The sequence below is a fragment of the Taurulus bubalis genome (genome assembly GCF_910589615.1).
Source record: "Taurulus bubalis genome assembly, chromosome: 20".
Taxonomy (NCBI): Eukaryota; Metazoa; Chordata; class Actinopteri; order Perciformes; family Cottidae; genus Taurulus; species Taurulus bubalis.
In genome coordinates, this window is record NC_136608.1 from 10,283,420 (window position 1) to 10,305,636 (window position 22,217).

The following is a 22,217-nucleotide window of genomic DNA, read 5'->3' on the forward strand; positions in this document are numbered from 1 at the left end:
GAAATTGCGATCCCTTTTAATTGAATGCAAGGCAGTTGATTACTTTTGGACCACCAATCATCATCTTCATTGATTTACCTGGAAAAGCCTGGTGCTCAATGTAATAATAATTATATGGCCCATGTTACATTCATTTACTTTTTGTTGTTGCTACAAGTGGACTAATACACACTCTCTGGCACACATTTCTACGAGTAACACGTGGAGACGTCGGCTTACCTTGACTTTCTTCTAATAATCAAGAACACCTGGGGCCAGTTGGACACGCGCACACACACGGCTTTCAGTCGCTCGTTGTATTTACTAAACTTACACCCACGCGCCAGAAACAAATGTAACTGCCTGCACAACGCGGTCTCCATGTTGGCCCCTTGTATTGGACCATATTTGCTTTGGAGTTTTACTAAAGACCAGTCAGAGAACACAAAGCAGGCTTTGTGTTCAGCCGAGGAAAAGTTGATCAGCGTCCGGATAACTAAAGTTTGAGCTTCCTGCACGATGCGTTCAAGGACTCTCGGAAATCTTAAACTTCATGTCGAGGCTTTAATAAAACTCGTCCCTTAACTTTTAGACGCAAACACATTTAGATGGGTTCCTCTTTCTTTTTTTTAAATCATAACGCTTCTTCTCAAATCTGGAAATGTTTAAAACAGTTTTTATACATTTATTCTGGAGGTAGTCAATAGAATAGGCACCCATGTAATATGTATTTGAGCCTAAGTTTATGGTGATGCTTTAACAGTCTTTGCACAGAGAAACATTTTAAATAAATTTCACCAAATCTTGCGTAGTACTGGCAATACAGTAAATCTCCGTATGGATTATAGGAGTTACTTAAATCTTCATTAGTGTGGGTGCAAACTGCATGACTATAAAACAACTGGTTGCATTGCAACGCCTGTATTACATCGTGTTTTATGAATCAACCTTTATCAAACCCGAATGGTTACAACAGAAGAGACATTTACAGGCAATCCTGAAAACATGTTAACTTTATATAGAAAACTGAAAAATCAGTCAAAAATAAAAAACACAACAAATGAGCTATTCTTATTCAAAACAGTTCACACAAATGTGGATTTCTCATCAGGTTGGTGTGAATACCTTCGGGATACTTAGTGGCGTTGGCTGATTGACCTCACAGTGATGCATGGAAACAACTTCAAAACAGGATCAATTACATAGAGATGACTGGATAGGGTTAATGTTGGAAAACATTTAACAAAATTACATATATTTTGACATTCTTTACCGACAGGTTAAAAAAGGTGAAAGGTGAATAACGTCCTTGTGTCAGCCACAAGCAAGCCTGACAACACAGTTCTGTTTTTTCAGTATTGCAGTTAAAACATGTGATGGTAAATTGTGGGGGAAATCATACTTATGTCTTCTCTGGGCTTTGTGATATAGAGTGCTTGTGTAAAAGTTTTAAAAAAAGAAATAAAAACAAAAGTGTAATCATAAAGTATGTCACAACAATTGCTTTTTTGTTGTTGATTTTTTTTTTTACTTGTGTGCGTTTGTCCATGTCTCAGTGCTCCTTGTGGTCTCCGTCCTCCTCCAGTTTCCTGATCTCTCCCTTAAGGCTGTTGATGTTTTCTCTGCTGGCTTTTAGTTTGTCTTTCAGCTCTGTGATCTCCTGGCTGGTTCTCTTCTTTGCTGCCTCCATTTTCTCCTTGGTCCTCTGTTCCAGCTCAATGACTGCAAAGACATGATGACAATAACTCAAACTATGTCAATGCGGCTCTTCTGTACAGATACATACAATATTTTTCCCCTTATGCAGAGCACAAGGTTAATGTAAAACAAAAGTGGGGTATACTAGTCTGTATATGTGTTTCTGTGTACATACATTCTGTCTCATGCTTGTATGCACCCAGGGTGAGTTGTCTTGAAGTCGTCAGTAACTGCTGCATCATGGCCGTAGGGTCCTGGAAGATCTGAAACATTATAAAGAAAACTGAGTCAGGTGCATCACTCAAAGTTCCACATGTACAGCCAAACCTCCCTGACTTATTTAATCAAAATACTGATGCGATATGACCATGTCAGTTTGTCAGTTTACCATTTCATCATAGAATTCAGAGACAACCGTCTTCTTCGGCATTGCACTGGAGTCTGACTGGAACAGCTTCAACAGATGGTACAGAGTCACCTGAAACACACACAAATATAAGCATACTTACATGGAGGTACAGTGCCCACTAAATACTAATTATCATTATGTGTTGAGTATTTAGTATAAATAAAATATCAGTTAGGCTCTCACAGGTCTCTCATTGGGGTCAATGAAGAAGATCTTGATGATGATCTCAAACTCCCCCCAACCCGTCTCTGTAATCTCATATGGAGGCTTGGTCACCACTGGAAGGAAGAGAAACACAGTGAGCCACTACATGCTTATATGAAGTACCACTGTATCAATCCCCATCAACAAATTACTCTTGTTAAACATCACATTTCCCTTTGAACATAAATAAATACAATCCACAGGAGGCAATGCATCCCGACAACAAAACGGACCCATGCAGATTCCTTGTCCCGTAGTCTACTCACCTCTCAGAGGGTTCCCATAGCTCTCATGAAGCTTGAACTGGATCTTCTTCACGTAAGCAGACATATCCTGGGAGAACAATATTACGTATTTATGTATACAATGAAGAAGAATAAATGGCAGTATTTCATATGCTTTGCAAAAGCCTTGATGCGTCTTGGAAGGCTGACCTCATTTCTGTAAGGCTTCACATAGACAGACCACTGATGTGTGTGTCCATCCTCCTCTCTCTTCTTCCCAAAGTAACGGGCAACGTTACCAAACACAATGGGCTTCACGATGGTTATTCCCTGCAGATTAAAGGGAAAGCATACGTATCACATGACCGTGCTCCTGTTCAAATACTCTCAATTACAAAATAATAGAAAACAACAGGACAGAGAAGCGGTGTAGGTATCGTTACATCAAGTATAACTAGTGATATTATTCACTGACACGAACATTTTCGTTGCTTAATTAATAAACTACTGCAGTATTACAATGAGCGGATATTTTCAACAACACAACACTGCTCCAGTGTAACGTTACCTTAACTCGCCCCCCGGAATCTGGACCAAATTCAGTCATCTTTTTAAACATAGTACGGTCGAGAGAGTGAAGTTGATCCCGTCGCACACTCTAAAGGACTCTTCCGGTTCCACAGCATGTATCCTCGTGGAATAAACCTGCCATTCAAGCATTAAAAGTATGCTTTATACAGCCAGCCTTCTCATTTCAAACATACAGCCAAACAACAGCCGGAAGTGATTAGTGTAACGTCGTAAAATGCACGGAGTGAAACACGGACACGTTAAAGGTGCCGGCGTATCTAACGCGCAACTAACAAGAAGAGTAGAATGATGTAATACGTTTGTGTAATAATTTGTATAATAATTTCACACTGAAACCGCCTTATTCGCTTTTCTTAAGTATGTCAACATTGCAAAATAAATGACTGTACTGATCCCGCGTATGCAATAGTTAATTGTACTTTTAGATGAGATATTCCTTTATTAGTCCCGCAGTGGGGAAATTTCAGGATTACAGCAGCAAACAGGATAAAGAGCACACAAGACACATAGTAAAAAATCAAAACAAGTGATATAAATAATAAACGGTCGAAAACAGTAAAATCTACAATACTGAATTATATACACTAGCGTTCAAAAGTGTGGGGTCACCCAGACACATTTTCAGTTTCTTCGCAATTTCTCGCATGGACAAGAATAGACTGGCGAGTTTCACATGAAAGTTCTCTTTTTCTGGCCATTTTGAGAGTATAATTAGGGTGAGCAGACGTCCCCTTTTTCCCGGACATGTCCTCTTTTCGAGACCGAAAAAAAGCGTCCGGCAGGAATTCCAAAAACGTCCGGGATTTTGCTACGTCCGGGAAACTAGTTATTACCTATGTAGATATTTAATTAAAAACCAGACGTTTCCACCACCTAGAATAGTCATTTACCACATTAACAATGTATAGTGTATTTCTGATTAATTGAATGTTATCTTCATTGATAAAAAACAGTGCTTTTCTTTGAAAAATAAGGACATTTCTGAGTGACCCCAAACTTTTGAACGGTAGTGTATATACACACAGAATAAAATGTAACCATTATTACTTAAGATCCCCGTTTAGATCAATCATGTGTTTACAACAATGCTTGAAAACACCAGTTCAACCCTACTGTCTTTTTAATGATCAGTTGAGGTTGAAACACAGCTTTCCTTGTTCAATTTGAGCCATACGTGACTGTACTAGACGTGTCCCTAGTAATTAATTAGATTTATACTTAATATACACTGTTATATCATAATAAATGTAGTCCCAATAATGTAGTCATTTAATGACATGACCCATAAACAGGTAAGACTGCTGATTTTCTTTTTTTTTTAACTAGACTAAAACATCCGTTTGCTTGTTTGTTTTTGCACCTTCATTAAACCTAAACATAAATACATAAACATTAGCGTGAATACATTTTAAAAGTATTCTACTTGGATAATAAAAGATAATTTGTCAACCAAATCTCTTTGACATTAGTAGGCTTGAAGTAATTGATAAAGTCCATCTTTAGCTGATGCTCCCTCCAGACTAATTACATGCATCATGTACAAAGTAAAACCACAAAACAAAACTCAATTTAGAAATGTTTTATTTATTTTTGTAGGTGCATTGACCACTTGATGACTTTTAGCTTCCATGGGCCTTCCCCTGACAGGGAGTGTGTAGTAAAAATAAAACATTGCTGGCAGTAGTACAGGATGACAACAGTCCCCACTGTAAATAATCTAGAGGTGACTTTTAATCTAGAAACCCAGGTTACATTATTAATAGGAACTACATTTTCTATGTAGCTCTGCTCTTCCCTGGGCAAGTCTGAAAAACTACTCTGATCAATTACATTTACTGGCAGAATGCCTCAATTGTAACTGGTTATACAATACAGTTATGTTTTTCCGTCATGTTACACCTTTGGTGGGTTTCAGTTTGGGTCAAACACAGATGAATTTCTTCAAACATTTACATTATCTGTTACAATGAAAAAGTAGCTGAAGCTCAGGTAGTAAAAATATATAAATATAGTGAAAATATATCCTACCATTCCATTTTTCAAGTAAAATACTGAAGAAAAAAATATATACTTTCCTCTTGTGAAAGGTAAAGTCCTGGTCTGTCTTGATGCAGCAGAATCGGCCAGACTTTAACTGGACTGGACCGTTTGGTCTTCTGCAGTGACGGAGACCTGAAAACACTTACCCCCAGCGCTGTGGACAGAAGTCAGCACAGGGCAAGAATACAAAAAGACGCCGGGGCATTGTTGCATTGTTACTGAAAGCCCGGCACAGACATGTTCTTATCCTCGCTGATTAGACCTCAGATTAGGAAGACATTGAGTGGCACTGTGCTGGCAGTTTGTTCAGATCACAAAAGTCAATGTACCTCAAAGACTCAAAGTGCTACGGCATGAAGCCTTTAAAGATGCAACTGAAGAGGCAAAGAGGTGTCACTCTGGCATGTTTTGAACACATTTAACACAGTCAAAAAATCCCATCCCTTTCATAAGTGCAAAATGTTCCATCTTTTCACAGTTTTTTGTACAAAAACCCAATTTACAATGCTTCATTACTCTTTTACAGAGCTTACAAAGTTATGGGAGCAACTGGATTAATATCCTTGAATATATAACACTATACGTTTAAAATAACACACAACAGGAGCATCTGTAGGGTTTTAAAAATTGTTTGGATACCTTCAGTCTGATTAACATCTTTTCAAAGTTCAGAGCGATTTCTGGAGCCATTACGGCGACTGGATGGCGGATAGCAATCTTTACAAACACACTTTTGAACAGGTCATATTTTAGAAGATGGTTATGGATTTTGAACGAGGTGATGAAAAAAAGAAAAAGAAAACCAATCCACTTACATGTAAACAAATAACCTCCAATAAAATCACAAGAGGAACTTGGACAATGAAGAGTTAATGTGGCCCATATAAACACGAGTCGTGTTTGCTAACCTGTTATTATCAGTGATCAACAATGTTAATTTGAATTTCATTTGTTCCATATTCAAACACCAATATCAAAGCGCTTTAAAAAACACTTTCACGTATTTACGGAGATTTAATCATTGGTCTGGCCTTATGATCAAAGGTCAAATATTAGGACATTTAATGTATTTTGTAATAGAAAATATCAATCAGAGATTGTAATAAACAGACATGTAAGTGCTTATTTACCAAAACGATCATATGAAATACTCAAAACTAAAAGCTCTGTATCCCAAAGTGTTGAAAATCAGTCTGTTAAAAAAAAAGAAAAAAGCAGCAAGACATGAACATGACAGTCGGTGGAATAAAAGACTTAAACTTAAAAGCCTTGCATATGATGACAAAGCTAATGTTATGGTGCACATCACATATTAAACAAATTGCATATGAAGAACCAGTTTCACTGAATTTGTTCCGTATGTTGTGTTGAAATATTGTATCTATGGTGGACAGAATAAAAGTGTTTAACACGAACATACAGAAACAGGTTAGGTGCGGCACACAGGAGCAAAAAATAAAAAAGTCAATAATTTTCTTTAAATGGCAAATTACCAAACGGGATGAATTTAAAATATAAATGATGACCAATTCCATGCAAGTTTGAACTACAATGGCTCCTTGAATTAACATGAATGACGAAATATAAGAATGAATAGATTTCACATTAACAAAACAAAGACAAACACTTTGGATTGGAAGGGTTCTTGGTCATAGCTATTCAGTGCGTTACACACAAGAGAAACCTCTCTGAACAGTATTGTGGATTCTTTTGGCTTTTCTATAAAGCAACTCAAAATATCTGCATGTACATGTTGACCTTCAACCTGTTCAAGGTTGACATATCCTTTCATCAATGCACATTGCAAAAAAGTACATTCCATTAAATTGTCTTACCGTGTAAACGTTTGATCCATTTGAATAAAACACAAAATAACAAAAATACTATTTTTTTTAACCATAAAGCTGCTCGCTGATACAGCAAACAAATAAACAAACTCTTAATGCACACAAATTCGATATGAAAAACAATCTAAAATACACATTTAATATAAATGAGCCAAACGTAGAGGAATTCACCAAATGCATCGAGTACCTCAGTAAACATTTTTTATTACAACACCATCTAGTTTTTAATCAAAAGCAGAGACATTTACAAACATTCTAACAAAAGGAAGAAATGAGAATGAGGGGCGGGGAGAACACATCAAACATGTACCCTATAAAAACTGATCTCTAAACTGAATGTACACAGTACAGCGAGCCAAGGAAAAATAAAAAACAAATAGGATGTAATGTTTGTGTCTTCCAATTAGGGAGTGTGTGGGCCATTTTATTGTTTCTTTGCAAAAAAAAAAAAAAAGCATCACACGTAGTCATCGTCATGTCAAATAAAACATCATAAAAATAAAAGAACTGCTTGGAAAGTTTCTTTTCTTTCATCTTTAGTTACCATGAGTATAGATGTTGGGATAACATAGCCTTACACAGGTCACGGTCTTCCATCCACTGCTCTTATTTCAGGCAGACAGGATGAACAGACAGAGAGAAGGATGGGTGGAGACCAAGAAAGGAGAGGAGAGATGGAGGAAGAGGTGGTGATCCTGTCCGGTCATGCAGGGTGGGGAGGTGGTGGCACACTGAAAGTCTTCCTCCCTTTTCTTCCATCCATCCTTGATCCTCGTTAGCTGAAAGGTGTCAAAACGAAGGGTGGAGTTTGGTTTGGAGGCAGTGAACACTCTCTCCCCTCCCTCATCATTAAACCTCTAGACTACAGACACAGTGCACACCAGGGCCGGGCTCAATTCACCATCACTTTGAGTCACAGGGACGGAGTTCTTCCAAAATCCACTTACTGAACATTTTAGGGGGTCTGTGGTCAGGAAGACTTAAAAAAGTTGCAGAAAATGTGGCATCTAAATGGCAGAATAATATCCTGTGAGGACTTCAGTTTCTCTGAATGCTCAGGTGACTGAATTGCACCCAACCCTGGCACAGACACGCACATCGTCATGCAAACTTGAACAGGAAATATCCAAGAAGCAAATGTATCGGCATGTACACACACACACACAACAGAAAAATAATACAATATGCAGTTGAATATTTGCCAAAATGCACTTTACTGTTTTTAAAACATGGATTTGAAATAGTTTAAATGTGTGGAGAAATTCTTGCATCGATGCTTGCACGTTACACAAGCTTTTGAACGACAATAATTGACATCCATGTAAAGATATATAAAATATAGTTTATCTAAAGACTTGGGACAGTGAATTTTGACCTTTTTGTGACACGGTTGTCACAGAACAGTGTATGCTAAATTTAAAATTGAGGGATGGACATGAGAAAGATTGTATTCAAATCGTATGGGTAAAGATATTCTGGGAATCTTCTAAATGTGTAAAACTGACTTGAGCCTCAAACAGTGTGCACCTGGCTTTGGATCAGTTCTGCACAATGTAGTATATTTTTTGTTTTGTGTAGTTTGCAATAAATTTCTTGGTAAATTGATCATTTATTTCCCAATGACCAGTGTTTTTTTTTTTTCCTTCTTAAAATATTTGCTTCCTCCACTTTGATAAAAATCTACAATCCACTATATATTTATAGTTCATTGATAGTGTTATTTTAATCGCTGGACTAAAAATAAATTAATAAATGATGAAATTGTTTACTTTTATTTTTTACATTTTCTTTACAACCAACTAGTAATGGTAAGCTTTAGGTACAGACATAAAAACTAAACACTGTGACATGTTACATAGAAACAGTGCATACTTGGTTGGGACACAACCAGTTTTTCAGGAAATTCAGCAATATAGGAGTTAAAGACAAAGGACAAAAAAGCCATAGATCAAAATATGAAACTACAAAGAGGCATCTGATTCAGTTTGCTACAACTGCCCAGTTATATATGTTTTAATATAATATTAGTTTTATCCATTTAACAGGAAATAACTGTCAATGTAATGTAGTACATCTCTTTATGGACTAGTAAACATTATGCCAGCAATTAAGCTGCACTATTTTGAATTTAGAAAGACAAAGTCCAGCATGCAAGGGACGGGAAACTGGAGGCAGCTTGTTTATCTTTACTATAAATGACAGCAGCAGTGAACAATAAGACTGTCAACAATGGCCCACTAACCGGATTACATTTTACCCAAATTAAAGCACCTCTTAACAGAAGCATTACATTTATCAGATGAAACAACAGTTCTGATACAGAAAGTCATTTCAAATTGGCTAGGTATTCTAATTATTCAAAATCTGACTAATTAAGCCTTGGTGATGCAAGGTTTTGATTTACAGGGTGAATTACATCTGGTATCTGCACCAAAAAGGCCTCACTTACAGGCATGTCAAATGAGTACAGATGATTTCACACGACTCAGAGATTCAAATGCATATTAAACTTGATACGTTTTTGCTCTAGAAAGGTTTTGACATGGAGCAAGGCTACAGACAAAAACAGTTAAACCGACAATAACAATATTGTATACAACACAGTAGTCAAACTCAAGGGTACTCCTAGTCACACTATCATTTATAAGGGACTTTAACATCCAGTACAAGTAGGTAGGGGCAGAGCTGAACTTTTGTCAGTGAAATTACAGATCAAATATCAGACTAACAAATCATTTGCCATAATACAAAATATGCTTTTGAACCTATGTTCATTATAGAATATCCTAGTTTATAGAAAATATTAAAATATGTAGCAGCGTCTCTGCTATTACAGTCAACCAGGGTCAACCAGTCCATGAACCCTCAGACCTTTAACTTAGTTATCGGTTACAAAACACTCCAAACAGCCTAAAATGTGATATTTACCATTTAAATATTCAGATTTTACAGATTACATTCTGATTACATGTACAGAAAAATGTATAGATGGCTTCTGGTATTTTTAAAAAGCAGACTTGCTGAATAATAACCTAAGAACTAAACACAACTAAAGCGTTCCAATGGCCAAATTAAGAGAGTAAATTGTAATTTTTGTATTTTATACAAACGTAGCCCAATCTCAAAATCATGTGTATTCAGGTATAATTTATATATCCTCCATGTCATTTAAATTGGCATGAATGCTTTTTAACATGCACATACAACTGTTTGACCCTGGTTCAACATGAGCCTGTTTGAAAAGGACCCGTGACCCTGAGCATGCACCTACAGACAGACTGAAGAGATAGCATAAAAAGTCATTTCAGCCCGTTGCAAACAGTGTACATTTCCCCCATGGCAAGATGAACAGATAAGAGCTTTAAAGCATGTCTGTGGACACAACAAGTAGCCATACTACCATCAGGATTATAAGCATTAATTCTCTTTCCCCCCCTAATGATCATGCTCCAAAGTATCAGATTGAATGCAAACATTTAGTTGAAAATATACTCAACAAATGCATTTTTGGCATTTACAAATTACCAAAAGTTATAAGGCCCTGTGCCCACTGGGGATCTCTTATCGAACAGAAAACAACATGTAATGCGTTCAATGTGATAATTGCAGTGATTGCTGTTGCAATGCTACTATTGCAAAATATTTTTACATTTAACTGTTGCTACTGAAAATGTACATATGCTATGATTTAAGTTGACACAATTTGGGAAAATATATACTCTCTTTAATTAAAAGAGTAATGTTTCGGTAAGAGTTTCCCAGTGGACATAAAGTCTTACTTCAGTAAAAACTGGTTGTAATATGGACAATTAGGTGTAACATATCAATTCTTTTGGTCTGCGTTTTGCCTTTTTTCACCCCCACAAGCAAACCACCCCAGTTAATATTTCTAAATGTGAGAGAAATGTATGAAATAGTGCATTTATAAAATATGTGTGTATAGTCTTTATATTTAGACAACATGGTCTCAAGAGTGAATGTAGGTCATGTTTGAAAGCCAATGTCAAATTATGGGAAATATTATTTGGGGTGATGCCCAACTGTACAAGGATGCTTCAGGTCCATGTAACCTAGACTGCTCTAGAAGAACTGGTTTATACACAACCCCACAAACAGCTTAGGTGCTTTGGCAGTGAAGGACATGAGAACGACACAAAAATTCGATCAAACCAGATATTTCAACTGCAGTTCCAAGACTTTACACAAGTTATGTTTAACACGCGAGTAACGCATGGAACCCTAACACCACGCCGGACAATTAGCCTCACAAGATATTTACCTCAAACCATTTGCAATATGGTATTGATATTTGTTGTGCACAAGCTGGTGTTATATAGTTTCAACTACAACTCATCCATAACATGACTCAAGCCAGCAAAAAACATAACACGCTATGAGCCAAAAATATTTTCATGATCTCCTGCCAACCTATGATGACATATATCATCAAAATCAAGACTGCAGCCTAAGTGGGAATCATCTGTACATACAAGTCACATAAAAAAGATATAAATGTATACTATGTATCAGTCAATGTCAAATAACATTTAGCAGTCATGAATTTGCAAAAAGATTGTTGTAAACCTTCAATATTATTTTCAAGTTCTTACAAATACAATTCAGATTTTCTTCAGTTTAACTGAATCAGGTAACTCAACTAGAGAAACTGTAATAATGGCGACAGCCAAAAAACTTGGGCTCTGAAAACATCTTTCTGGTTCGAGCTTTTCATTTATTATTCAATGTGTACATGTAAATTACTCTTGCCAAGCATATCTTTAAGATACTGCAATTAATAATGCACTGATCCTGGATGTAAACCAATTCTGACAATCAGCATATTACAAATAATTTCAATGATCAATTCAAGCAGAACATCAAATTTGTTTTTCCTTCATAACATTATGTGTATTAAGGGCATTACGATCTTTGTTGTCAGAACAAAAAAGGTATTAATGTTTGTTTTTTTCCTACTTCACCTCAACCTATTAAATTGAGGTACAATGGTTCAAAAGTGAGTAATACTCGGCTACAAAACATTCAATTTGACAAAAATAAAATGTCAGGCAAAATACTGTCACGCAAATATGGCACAATAACATTGTCAAGATACGTGTCCAAAAATCAGCAGTTATAAACACTGTTTGATGAATCAATGTTCATCTCCTCATGACAATTATATTTATATATATATATATTCAATGTTTCAACTGAATTGGTAATACGTATACAACATGACTGAATGGAACATTTACAAAAGTGTAGATTAATCTATCGACAAGTTGAACACTGTCATTTTAGTTTTTTTCTAAAAATACAATCCAATTTGAAAAGACCACACAAAATGCTCTCTGTTATTTAGAATTGTAAAAAATTATTGGGGAATACTTTGACTATTATTACAAGCACACTGACAAACCAAGCCACAATACACTTCAATTAAACTCACATATAATGAAATGGCAATTAAGTATTGAATCTTCATATTCAAGGCAGGAAAAACAATTTTTGGTCCACTTACCATAGCTGGTGGTAAAAAACAAAATGTTGATAAATGTCACTTTTTATGAGCCAAACCGATGTTTAGATTAGCAAAAGCTCATCGAATGAGTCTCTGAACAGCAAGCGATAGGGTTTTCTAGCCATGGCAGCTGTAACTGAATTAATAATGATTTTCTTATTTTATTTGGCAGAATACAAAAAGTGACTGACACATTTTGCACATTGCCAGCCTCAGAGGCATGTAGACCAAAAAGTTAACAATACATCCACATAATCAATTGCCAGTAATTATCAGTGTAACCACAGCATTGATACAACTCTTACAAAGCCCTTTGTGCAATGTAGCACAGTAAATACAGCAAGGGTGTTACACATATTGTCTGGAAGACCAGACACAACTGTGGTGACTAATTATGTCGTTTTAAGAAAAGCAGACTTACCTTATACCTACCTGAAACCAAAGGACTGAATTTCAGAATGTTTTCCATTGCTTACCTCGTCTCTCTTGGTCTACTTCCTCATATATTCATAGAGGAGTATTTAAGTTCATTCTCGACTGTAAATTATTATTTCAAGTTTTTAAAATGTTCAAACGCCTTTTATGGCCTTGGACTGACTGCATTTATGAGGACAATGGCACCATTTCCTTAATAATTTGGTACCCTGGGAGTTTACACATGATACCTTCTGTAGATTACTTTTTGGCCAAATAGGTTATTGACACAGCAAATCCTAAACTAAAGTGAAGCCTTTGATCCAATGAAGAGAGGAGGTGAGCACTCAAAGCAAACGCATCTTCTGCCTCGATCCAGGTCTAAAAGGTGTCGTGATGAAGAAGACAGAAGAGAGCTTATGGTAGAAGTAAATAACACCGGAAATGTGGTACCCACCTCCCTTCTCGCCTAGCGATGTCGGTACTCCCTTTCCCTCTCTCTCTCACGGTCTCGGTCCCGGTCCCGCTCACGATGGCGGTCCCGCTCGCGGCTGCGTTCTCGGTAATAGTCCTCATGCCTGTCACGACTGCGGGACTTGTGACGTCGGCTCTTTTCTCTGGAGCGACTGTGGTCCCGTTCCCTGGAACGTTCTCGCCTGGCATGGACAAGCATCATTGGACTGTGTACAAGGGGTTCAAAGTTTCAAATACCAAATGTTCCAGGGCCAATTCCCAATTGGAAGAAATTAATACAGTCAGAATTACAGTACATACAGCACAATAGTCCACACCTCAAATCTGGCTAATGCTACATCAAAAATATTCTCAAGATAAGCAATCTGACAAGTAGTTCTAGTGTCTTTAAAAAAAAAAACATGTCACATTAAATGGCTACGGCACAAAATTGATTCTTACCTGGAAGCGGAACCGTAGCTTTTTGATTCAATGCCGTGGAGACAGTCCTGCAGGGAACTGATGAGGACCTTACAGCGGTCATCGGCTGACACTTTGGACTGCTTAATCAGACTGATAGCTGTCACCAAGGTCTCTATAGCACTGCCATAGTCAGCTAAAGGGAACACAGGGTTGCATTACGTTTTAACAGGCTCTCAGTGTTTGTCTTGTTGGCATTAAATGTGTGCACACCAACATTCTGATGTGAGTTACCTGCACTGGCATCAGACACTGCTCTAGATATGGCGCTGGAGGAGATGGCTCTGTTCCTGTTCATGATCTCCTCAAACTCTGCCTCGCTCAGAGGGGTCCGTGACGCCTCCATCTCACTAGAAATACACACAAACATTAAAAAGGTCAACCCATGTGTTAAATTACAAAAGACACTTATCTTTGCAAACAATGTAAATGAGCTTTAGCAACAAAAGTTGAAGTGTAAATCAGCAATTTACTTTGCAAGACTAGAATTTATGCAAATGAGCAACCCTTTGTGCAAATTCCATTATATGAATTACTATGTTCAATTTTTTTTCCCCCCTACACCACCCATTCTTACCGGCCTCCAGGACCGTAGTCTCTTTCATATGGCGGTGGGCGTCCGTATGGGTCGTTTGGTCCAGGGGGGCCTCGGTTGTCATTGGGTGGCATGTTGTTGTTGCCAGGCGGGGGGAAGAATGCAGGATTGACATGGGGTGCTGGTGGTGGTCCACCTGGCGGGGGACCTGGCATGTGTGGAGGTGGAGCCAAAGCCATGGGGGGCCCAATGGGGCCTGGGGGACGTAGTGGGAAGGGCCCCGGGGGTGGCGGGCCCTGCTGAGGGGGTGGGGGACCAGGAGGAGGGCCGTAACCTGGAGGAGGGGGGCCTGGGGGCAGGGGTCCCATTGGAGGCTGGCCAAACTGACCAGGGAATAGAACAGGGGGAGGAGGCCTATCGCCTCGATTTGGAGGACCAGAAAGGGGAGGGGGGAGGCCCTGGCCAGGAAGTGGAGGTCCTGGTGGACCCGGGGGACCAGGTGGACCAAGAGGGGGACGTGGAGGACCCTGCATTCCACCTAAAAGAAAACACAAGGGACAAAACAGAAGAGCATGAGACAAAGTAAGATCTAGTGAACACTTTATCTTTTGTTTCTGTTATAGCAGGTAGAGTTCTCCCCAACAGTAACCCAAACCCTGCCTTTTATACTGGTACTACTGGTTTAAAACTTGAAAAATGCATATTTCTAATTGTAATATCCTGTAGTAGACAGTATTTTACATGATTTTCTTCAAAAAAGACAGTTCAAAGCAAGGACAATAACACAGACAGAAAAGGAGCAAGCCATGGCTATAGGGAACAACAAATGTCAAAAGGGGCACAGAATTAAAAAAAATGCTGCTAATGAAACCAGGAGGTAACAAAACAGATGATACACTCGAAGCAAATTGTTTCAAGCTAGCTTTTTTAAACCAGAGGCTCTGCATTCAATGTTCTTTTCCCTAAACACTTAATTGAGAGAGAGTGTTCCTATAAACCCCTCCCAAGACTTGTTTGCTCTCTAATGCAGGATGACCGTCGAAAACTTGTTTTTGTAGTTTATGGTGATGCTTTTTAAAACCAATTGTGATTTTTTGATCTGAAGTAACTGAGCTCAAAAGAACAAAGCACATAACTACGAAAGGTTTGCATCTCTAAAATAGTGTAGTTTGTACACCGTTATCCCGGCCCTATGTACAGCTATTAGTATTTTGTGGAAACTGTATATTAAGGGATTAAGAGAGTAAGCAATTCAGCTGTTTTAATGGTATAACTCCCACCAATAAACAGCCGAGGGTTTAGGATAAAAAGGTGATCGATAAATTCAATCAGATCAATCGAGGCGTTTCACCTCTGCCACGCCAGTTCCCGTTCCTGCCCCCCGGCGGGAAGGGATTGAAATTCATATCCATCAGAGGGCCATCTTGGTGCCTAATCAGATCTGGTCTCATGCCCGGGCCTAATGGGGAAGAAAGCAAACCAATCACAACTCTTCCCTTCATATACGCCCCCCCTACTAACTGAAGGCCTGTCACAGCTCAGCAGCACGGGGCATCAGCCACTAAATGGAAAGAGGTGTGAAGAAAAAAAAAATGGGATGGAGAAGAAAAGATGGGAAAAAATGGGAAAGAAAAAAGAGAAGAGCTAGCAGCTGTGTGTGAGGCGGCCAATCCAAGATTTGCAAGGAATTTAAGGTTGGTAGCTTGCCACGTGAAGCTTTGAGTAAACTGCTTCTCAAGCAATAGTGTTCGAGATTGTCAGTAAGTAGAAAACTGTAGCCAGGAAAGGATTATTTGTTCAACTGCAGGTCAAGATGGCCAAGGAAAGAACAAACCAAATGGGGAGGGAGACATGCAAAGAAAAAGCCCTGCCAAGGGAGATTTAATGGTTGAAAGATTGCCGACAAGAAACACACATTACAAGGACTAGTCTCGGTTCCATGCGGTTGGGAGTAGGAGCAAAGCCTGGACTGCGCTTACAGAGCAGCACTGCCAGACAGCAGATTTTTACTTCATCTCATTCTCGTTATGTTTTAATTTGTCACACTATGGTGATTATTTCAATCTGTTGCCATGTTATATTGTAAAAAAAAAACCTTTTAAAATCACCATATGAATGACAAACGCTTGAAAAGTAAAATTAATAAAATATGAATTATCTTTTAACAGCACCAGGTCTAAATCAAGAATCAATGCACTGACCCAACCATGCTCTACAGGTGATAGAGCACAACCACCGCTAGCAGTTATTCCCAAAAAACTGATCCATACACATCACAGATCTGTGACTCATGATGTGTATATATTTCCAATACATCTATCCATGAATTTACTTCAACTGGAAATTAATTGTATCCGTTTTAACGAGAGTTCAGCAGGTTCTCCTGTAGGCGTGATCACGACACAATTATCTTTTCTACCACGAACTCACCGTGTTTGCTATCCGAAGACCAAAGTAACATTTGAAATGTTAGGTAAAAATAATTGTTGAAATACCTTATTTTGTTGACAGCTAGCGATTTGGTCTAATAACATATACCTCCAACAACTACAAATCATTAAAGTAAAGTCAAAAAGGGTTTGGTATTCTTTAGATATGTATAGTTTAAAATTAGACCTGCTATAGCATAAACTGTTCTTAATTACTTACAAGCACCAACCCTTTCATTTGATTTCTGCAGTATTTAAATATTATCTTTCAACAGAGAGTGGCTTTATCCCAACCATAGTGGCATAAACACTTGTTCCCAAACTAACCAGGGAAGTGTGGTGGAGGTCCTCCAGGCCCAACGGGACCGGGGAAGCGGTCTCCACCGGGAACGGGTGGGCCAGGGAACCTGCCTCTACCTCGACCCATGGGGAAACCCCCACGAAGACCAGCACCAGGTGGACCAGCTTTACCTTCCCCAGACATCTGCCCTGACTGGGTACCTGAGAAGTATAAAAAGACTAAATAATTTGTAACTCAGTTTTCAATTTCATACACAATAGAAAATATATTTGCACATTTAAACACGATGGGATCAATAATTGAATATGTGTGATAAGTGTATATAGATACATATATATCTATATATACACATATATATACACTTGTCACACATATCTATCTAAGTCTATATCTATATATACAGTATATGTACTATGCACATGAATTTTATTTATTTTAGCATTTACAAATATGTTTTACATTACCTTTTGCAACTAGCAAGGTAACAAGCATGCAAGCTAAATTAATTGAATGCTTGTAAAAATTTACTGATCCCAAACGTGTATCTATCCTACTTACTCTTACGTGACTGCATCTCGAACTGGCTGAGGGACTGCTTGTTGCACGGCGTGACGATGGGATTCTGACCATGGAGCTCCCTCTTCGACAGCAGCTCCATTAATTTCCTCGATGATGCTTCGGAGCCCACACACACCAGCGCAAACCTGTAAGATGAATGCAGAGAATAAACACAATCAGATTCATGCAAATAATAATAATATAAATTCTTGTGACAAATCAGTACTGCACTGCAGCCGATCCAAAAAGACCTGTATCAACAGTGATACTGTCTAAAACAACATTTTAAATGGAAATACACAATTCAATTCAACTCACTATTTTCAATATATACCAAGGAGTAATCATCTTTATCTATAACAGGCTACAATTTAGTTTAATCATGTCAAAAACAGGTAACAATGACCTCACCCTTTTGACTGGCCATTGGCTCTGTTTTCAAAGAACTTGATCTCCAGCACATCTGTGATGCCTACCGAACGGATAGCTTCCGTCAGGTCCTCGTCTGTCGTCCACTGCGTAACAGGAGAAGGCATCGTCAGTATATTTGCATCGTACCTTTGGCACCAGAATACCTTGTTTAGAGGACCGTCTTAAATGTCATTACTTTGAAGAAAATGGTGCTACTATTGATTCATGCTCTTAAACGTTTTCCTTTATGTGCCTAAATATCCTGAGCAAAATGATCAGGTACCCACCCATGTGAGGTTTCCTATGTACAGGGCAATCCTTTTGCCTGTGTAGGTGTAGACCACGTTGGGTGGGGCACTCTTTCCTCCCTCTGAGCCACCTGCTGTAGGCAGCGTGTCCAGGTAGTCGCGGTCTTCTGGAGCATCACCATTGTTTGCTGATGGGGATATTACATCATCGTACAGGTCGATCTGGTCGTGGACTGGGTAGTCAGATTCCTGTTGAGCATGACAGTAACAGTTCAGTCAATCATGAGGGACACTTTCAGAACCCTGCATATATAATCAGCACGTATAAAATGTAATAGTTTGTCCCTGGAGCTGCTAAATACACTCAAAGCCAATACATTCGTCTGCCTGCTTCATAAGAAATTTGAATGAATTTCCCAAGTCTGCTGCCATAGATTTTGCTACGTGTACTGTAAAAACAAAGAAAACATGATGATACTTGTACTATTTTGACTACTGTTGTCTTTAATTGTCCTTTTTATATGTATCTTGTTTCATGTATATGCATATACGCATGAAGAGCAACATGCAACCAGAGTCAAATTCCATGCATGTGTAAACACACATGGCCAATAAAGCTGATTCTGAACACTGATTTTTTTCAGTACATCCATTACAGTGTACGGATATATTTTTGACTTTTAGTTTTATTATTTTATTTTATTGCAGGTGACAGGAAATCCTGATGATGACTTGTCTTATGTGCAATAAATGCCTATGTGTACAGCTTATAGAAATAAAGGCAATCATTGTTTCTTACCAATACAAGTATTGGTGTATGTGAAGTTTACTGTTCATACAAAAAAAATCTTAAATGATCGACTTTGTCAAAAGTACTTGTTTACATTGTGTACAGCGTTAATCCCCATAAACTGGTAGGAACCTCCTACTGCTAAACTGTTCGGTAAACCTGTTTTTAAAGATATTATTCTGATTAACTTAAATCATGGCAAGCTAAATCTGTGTCAGTGTAACTATTTAAAAAGGCACCAAAGAGCTCTTAAGTGCTTCAACAAGCGAATACCTCCGTCATATTGTTTGTGCATGTTACCAGACATGCAAACAAAAATTTGCATGTGATTGACGTCAACTGAATAGTCATCAAACAGGTTATTGGAGAAACGAGAGATTGTGTAAATGTATTTATAGTAATGCTGAAGCTGATGATTGCTTAGGTCATGTCAGGGCATACGCTGCTTATAGGTAGGCGCATGTTTTATAGACCCTTTTCTGTCCATAAACAGACGTCCTACTACACTTTGGGGAGACTATGTTGGTGCAGATAACGTAGCCTCGTAATGGTTATTATTATGGTCAAATTATCTGCGTCACAGAGCTGTATAATTGGGGAAAGGGGCGTGTGTGAAGAAAGAAAACATCTACTCGCAACGTTACACGCGAACGTCACATTAAGCTAACAGTCAGAAGCTAACAATCCATATCGATACATTTATTAAAACACGTTTCTAATTCATACAATAAAACGTTTCCTACATAATTATAATCAATTTAGGGACACGTAAGAGTTTGCTTAAATTAACTGAAAACACAAGAGACTTCAACATAAACTTAGTAAACATAATTGTCTTAAAGCAGCTACCGCGAGCTAGCTAGCGAAACTACGTTTGTTATGCTCGATAACCCGCCACAGGCCTCAAACGGTGAGCGCTGAACAATACAAGCTGTTGCTTTTTGCTTTCACCTACACACACGTTTCAATGTGCACCATGCAGGGCCATTGCTGCTTGCATCATGCGCAGTCTTAAATGTCGACAAAACCGCTAACGCAACATTTTGAGCCGAATAATAGCCCCGAGGATGCGGGTTTGCATCATGGTGAACGGGGGCCTGCGCGCGAGGGAAACTCATCGGCCCAGTAAAACACACCGTTCTCCGAAAAAATACGAACAGTGGTGAACGTAAAGATACAGGGAAATAACACCATTCGTCGAAGTGCGGTGAATTAATAGCGGATTTATTACCTGGTTGAATTCCTCCTCTACGTCGGCGTAGATATCGATGTGATCCACACCGTCCGCCATTTCCTCTGACCCGTCGCTGTCTCCGCCCGGCGGTGCAGAGCGACGCTGAGCCGCAAAACAATGAGACAGAGAGGGGCAACTAGCGCCTCTGCTGGTCAACTTCAGTCATTACCTCCTGTAGACCATACGATACAAGTCCAACAAGCGCTGGTGTTTATTGTAGAGGAATTAACAGGCAATTTTGCCAAGAAAAAAAGAAAATATAGGATAAAATATAATTTACTTTCTAGTGTTTTTTAAATACAAAGTTAAACATGGGATTTATCTCAAATATGACCGAATGAGTAGACCTGACATGTCAACATGTTGACTCTGTTTCTCATATCTTAGACATAACACGTTATGACATTTTCACTTGACCATGAAAGTGTTTTTCTTTTCCTAACATACATATGTTTGTCTATTGTTTACATGCATTGTGCTGACATCCTGTCAAGGAGCCAAGATGAAGGAAGCGTCCCTGAATACATACATCTGAGCATCTAAGCTGTAGTTTCTATACTGGATGATGCTCCCGATGAGTTATTTGTCTTTTATAGTGTACAGCGGCATCCGCAAAGGAAATAAAATAACTTGATGTTTGAGTGCAATCCGAGTGCATTGTTGTTCACAATTTCAGTGGAAGGAAATAAAATCAAGGCATGAAGTAATACTGGATTCAGATTGTATGACACAAGTTCAGATGAATAACTTATAATTAATTCATCACCAATTCATAATCATTATTAATAATAAGTTAAGATGAATAACCACACTACATACAGCTTTTCTGTGAAGCATAACACAGCAACAGTGTATCATGATGATATTTTGCAGTTGCAAAGATTTCAAACCTTTGCATTATTCCTGTTATTGGTGCCATAAACATAAATTCAAGCACTTTATGTTGCACAGAAATTCAATTATCAATTGAATTCTAATTAGAATAAATTATTGAAAAATTGAGGGTTTGAGGGTTTATTGTTAATTGCCAGATGTTATTGGGCTTTAATCCACTTCTTTAATAAATTCAAGATCAAAGATTCAAGGAAATCAGAAATTAGATCACCTTGATTTATGATACATTTATAATATACATCTCTTTGTGAGTGTTAGTAATTCCTTAACTAGCCTATTTTGTTGTTAGTATATTTTTGTGTGCAATTAAATGAATCACTGACAAACAAAACAGAACACTCACTGACAACAAATACAGTACAAAAACCATATGGATAATTTAATTCAGTTGCTCAAATCATGGCTTCAGTCAGTCAACATACAACTTGGTCACATGTCACCCATACAATATAAAGAATATTGTACAGTGGAAATTACGAACAAAAATTAGACAAATTAATAGACTTACTCAGGTAATCTCAGCAAGACACAACATACTGTAATGATGCACACTCACAAACAAAATGCATCTGAGACCGATGACATAAACAGGCAAATCCTCTGGCAATGTTCATCATAGAAAGCTCAACGTAAAGACATGCTTTGTAGAGTGATTCAGAAATACTATTTAAAAAAAGCTACAGGGACACTCACAGCCCAAAATACAATGACATGTTGAAGTTCAAAATATGAAACACAAGCAAATACAAAAATACCAGATTCAATTATATATACGCACTATTAACTTACATGGCAATTATGGGAAAGTTTTCTGTTTTTTTTTCAAATGACAAACTTGAGTGAGCACTTCCCTTTTTTCTTTCATCATGAATTTATAAAATGTGTTATTTATGCCAAATAATAACTAGCAGTTACATAACCGTGGGGCCCATGTAATCACAGTCGAGGAAATTCATA

The 22,217-nt window shown here is 38.1% G+C and overlaps 2 protein-coding genes across 4 annotated transcripts; both read right to left on the reverse strand.

Moving 5' to 3' along the window:
- Positions 1-974: 974 nt before the first annotated feature.
- yeats4 (YEATS domain containing 4) lies at positions 975-3,229 on the reverse strand. The gene is made up of 7 exons (XM_079236289.1): positions 3,083-3,229; positions 2,725-2,844; positions 2,557-2,623; positions 2,270-2,364; positions 2,066-2,155; positions 1,853-1,940; positions 975-1,701 (listed from the first exon to the last, which is right to left on the reverse strand). The coding sequence occupies exons 1-7, from the start codon at positions 3,131-3,133 to the stop codon at positions 1,532-1,534; spliced, it is 681 nt and encodes a 226-aa protein (XP_079092415.1). The 5' UTR covers positions 3,134-3,229; the 3' UTR covers positions 975-1,531.
- A 3,869-nt stretch (positions 3,230-7,098) lies between these two features.
- cpsf6 (cleavage and polyadenylation specific factor 6) lies at positions 7,099-20,433 on the reverse strand. Of its 3 annotated transcripts, none has more exons than XM_079236285.1 (11): positions 20,364-20,433; positions 18,382-18,591; positions 18,095-18,198; positions 17,690-17,829; positions 17,152-17,325; positions 15,747-15,854; positions 14,438-14,933; positions 14,095-14,210; positions 13,843-13,996; positions 13,385-13,607; positions 7,099-7,771 (listed from the first exon to the last, which is right to left on the reverse strand). In XM_079236285.1, the coding sequence occupies exons 1-10, from the start codon at positions 20,421-20,423 to the stop codon at positions 13,397-13,399; spliced, it is 1,773 nt and encodes a 590-aa protein (XP_079092411.1). In that variant the 5' UTR covers positions 20,424-20,433; the 3' UTR covers positions 7,099-7,771; positions 13,385-13,396. The 3 variants fall into 3 exon arrangements, with proteins under 3 accessions (XP_079092411.1, XP_079092412.1, XP_079092410.1); XM_079236286.1 differs by having other exon boundaries at positions 13,385-13,583; positions 17,684-17,829; XM_079236284.1 differs by having other exon boundaries at positions 17,684-17,829.
- Between the last annotated feature and the right edge of the window lie 1,784 nt (positions 20,434-22,217).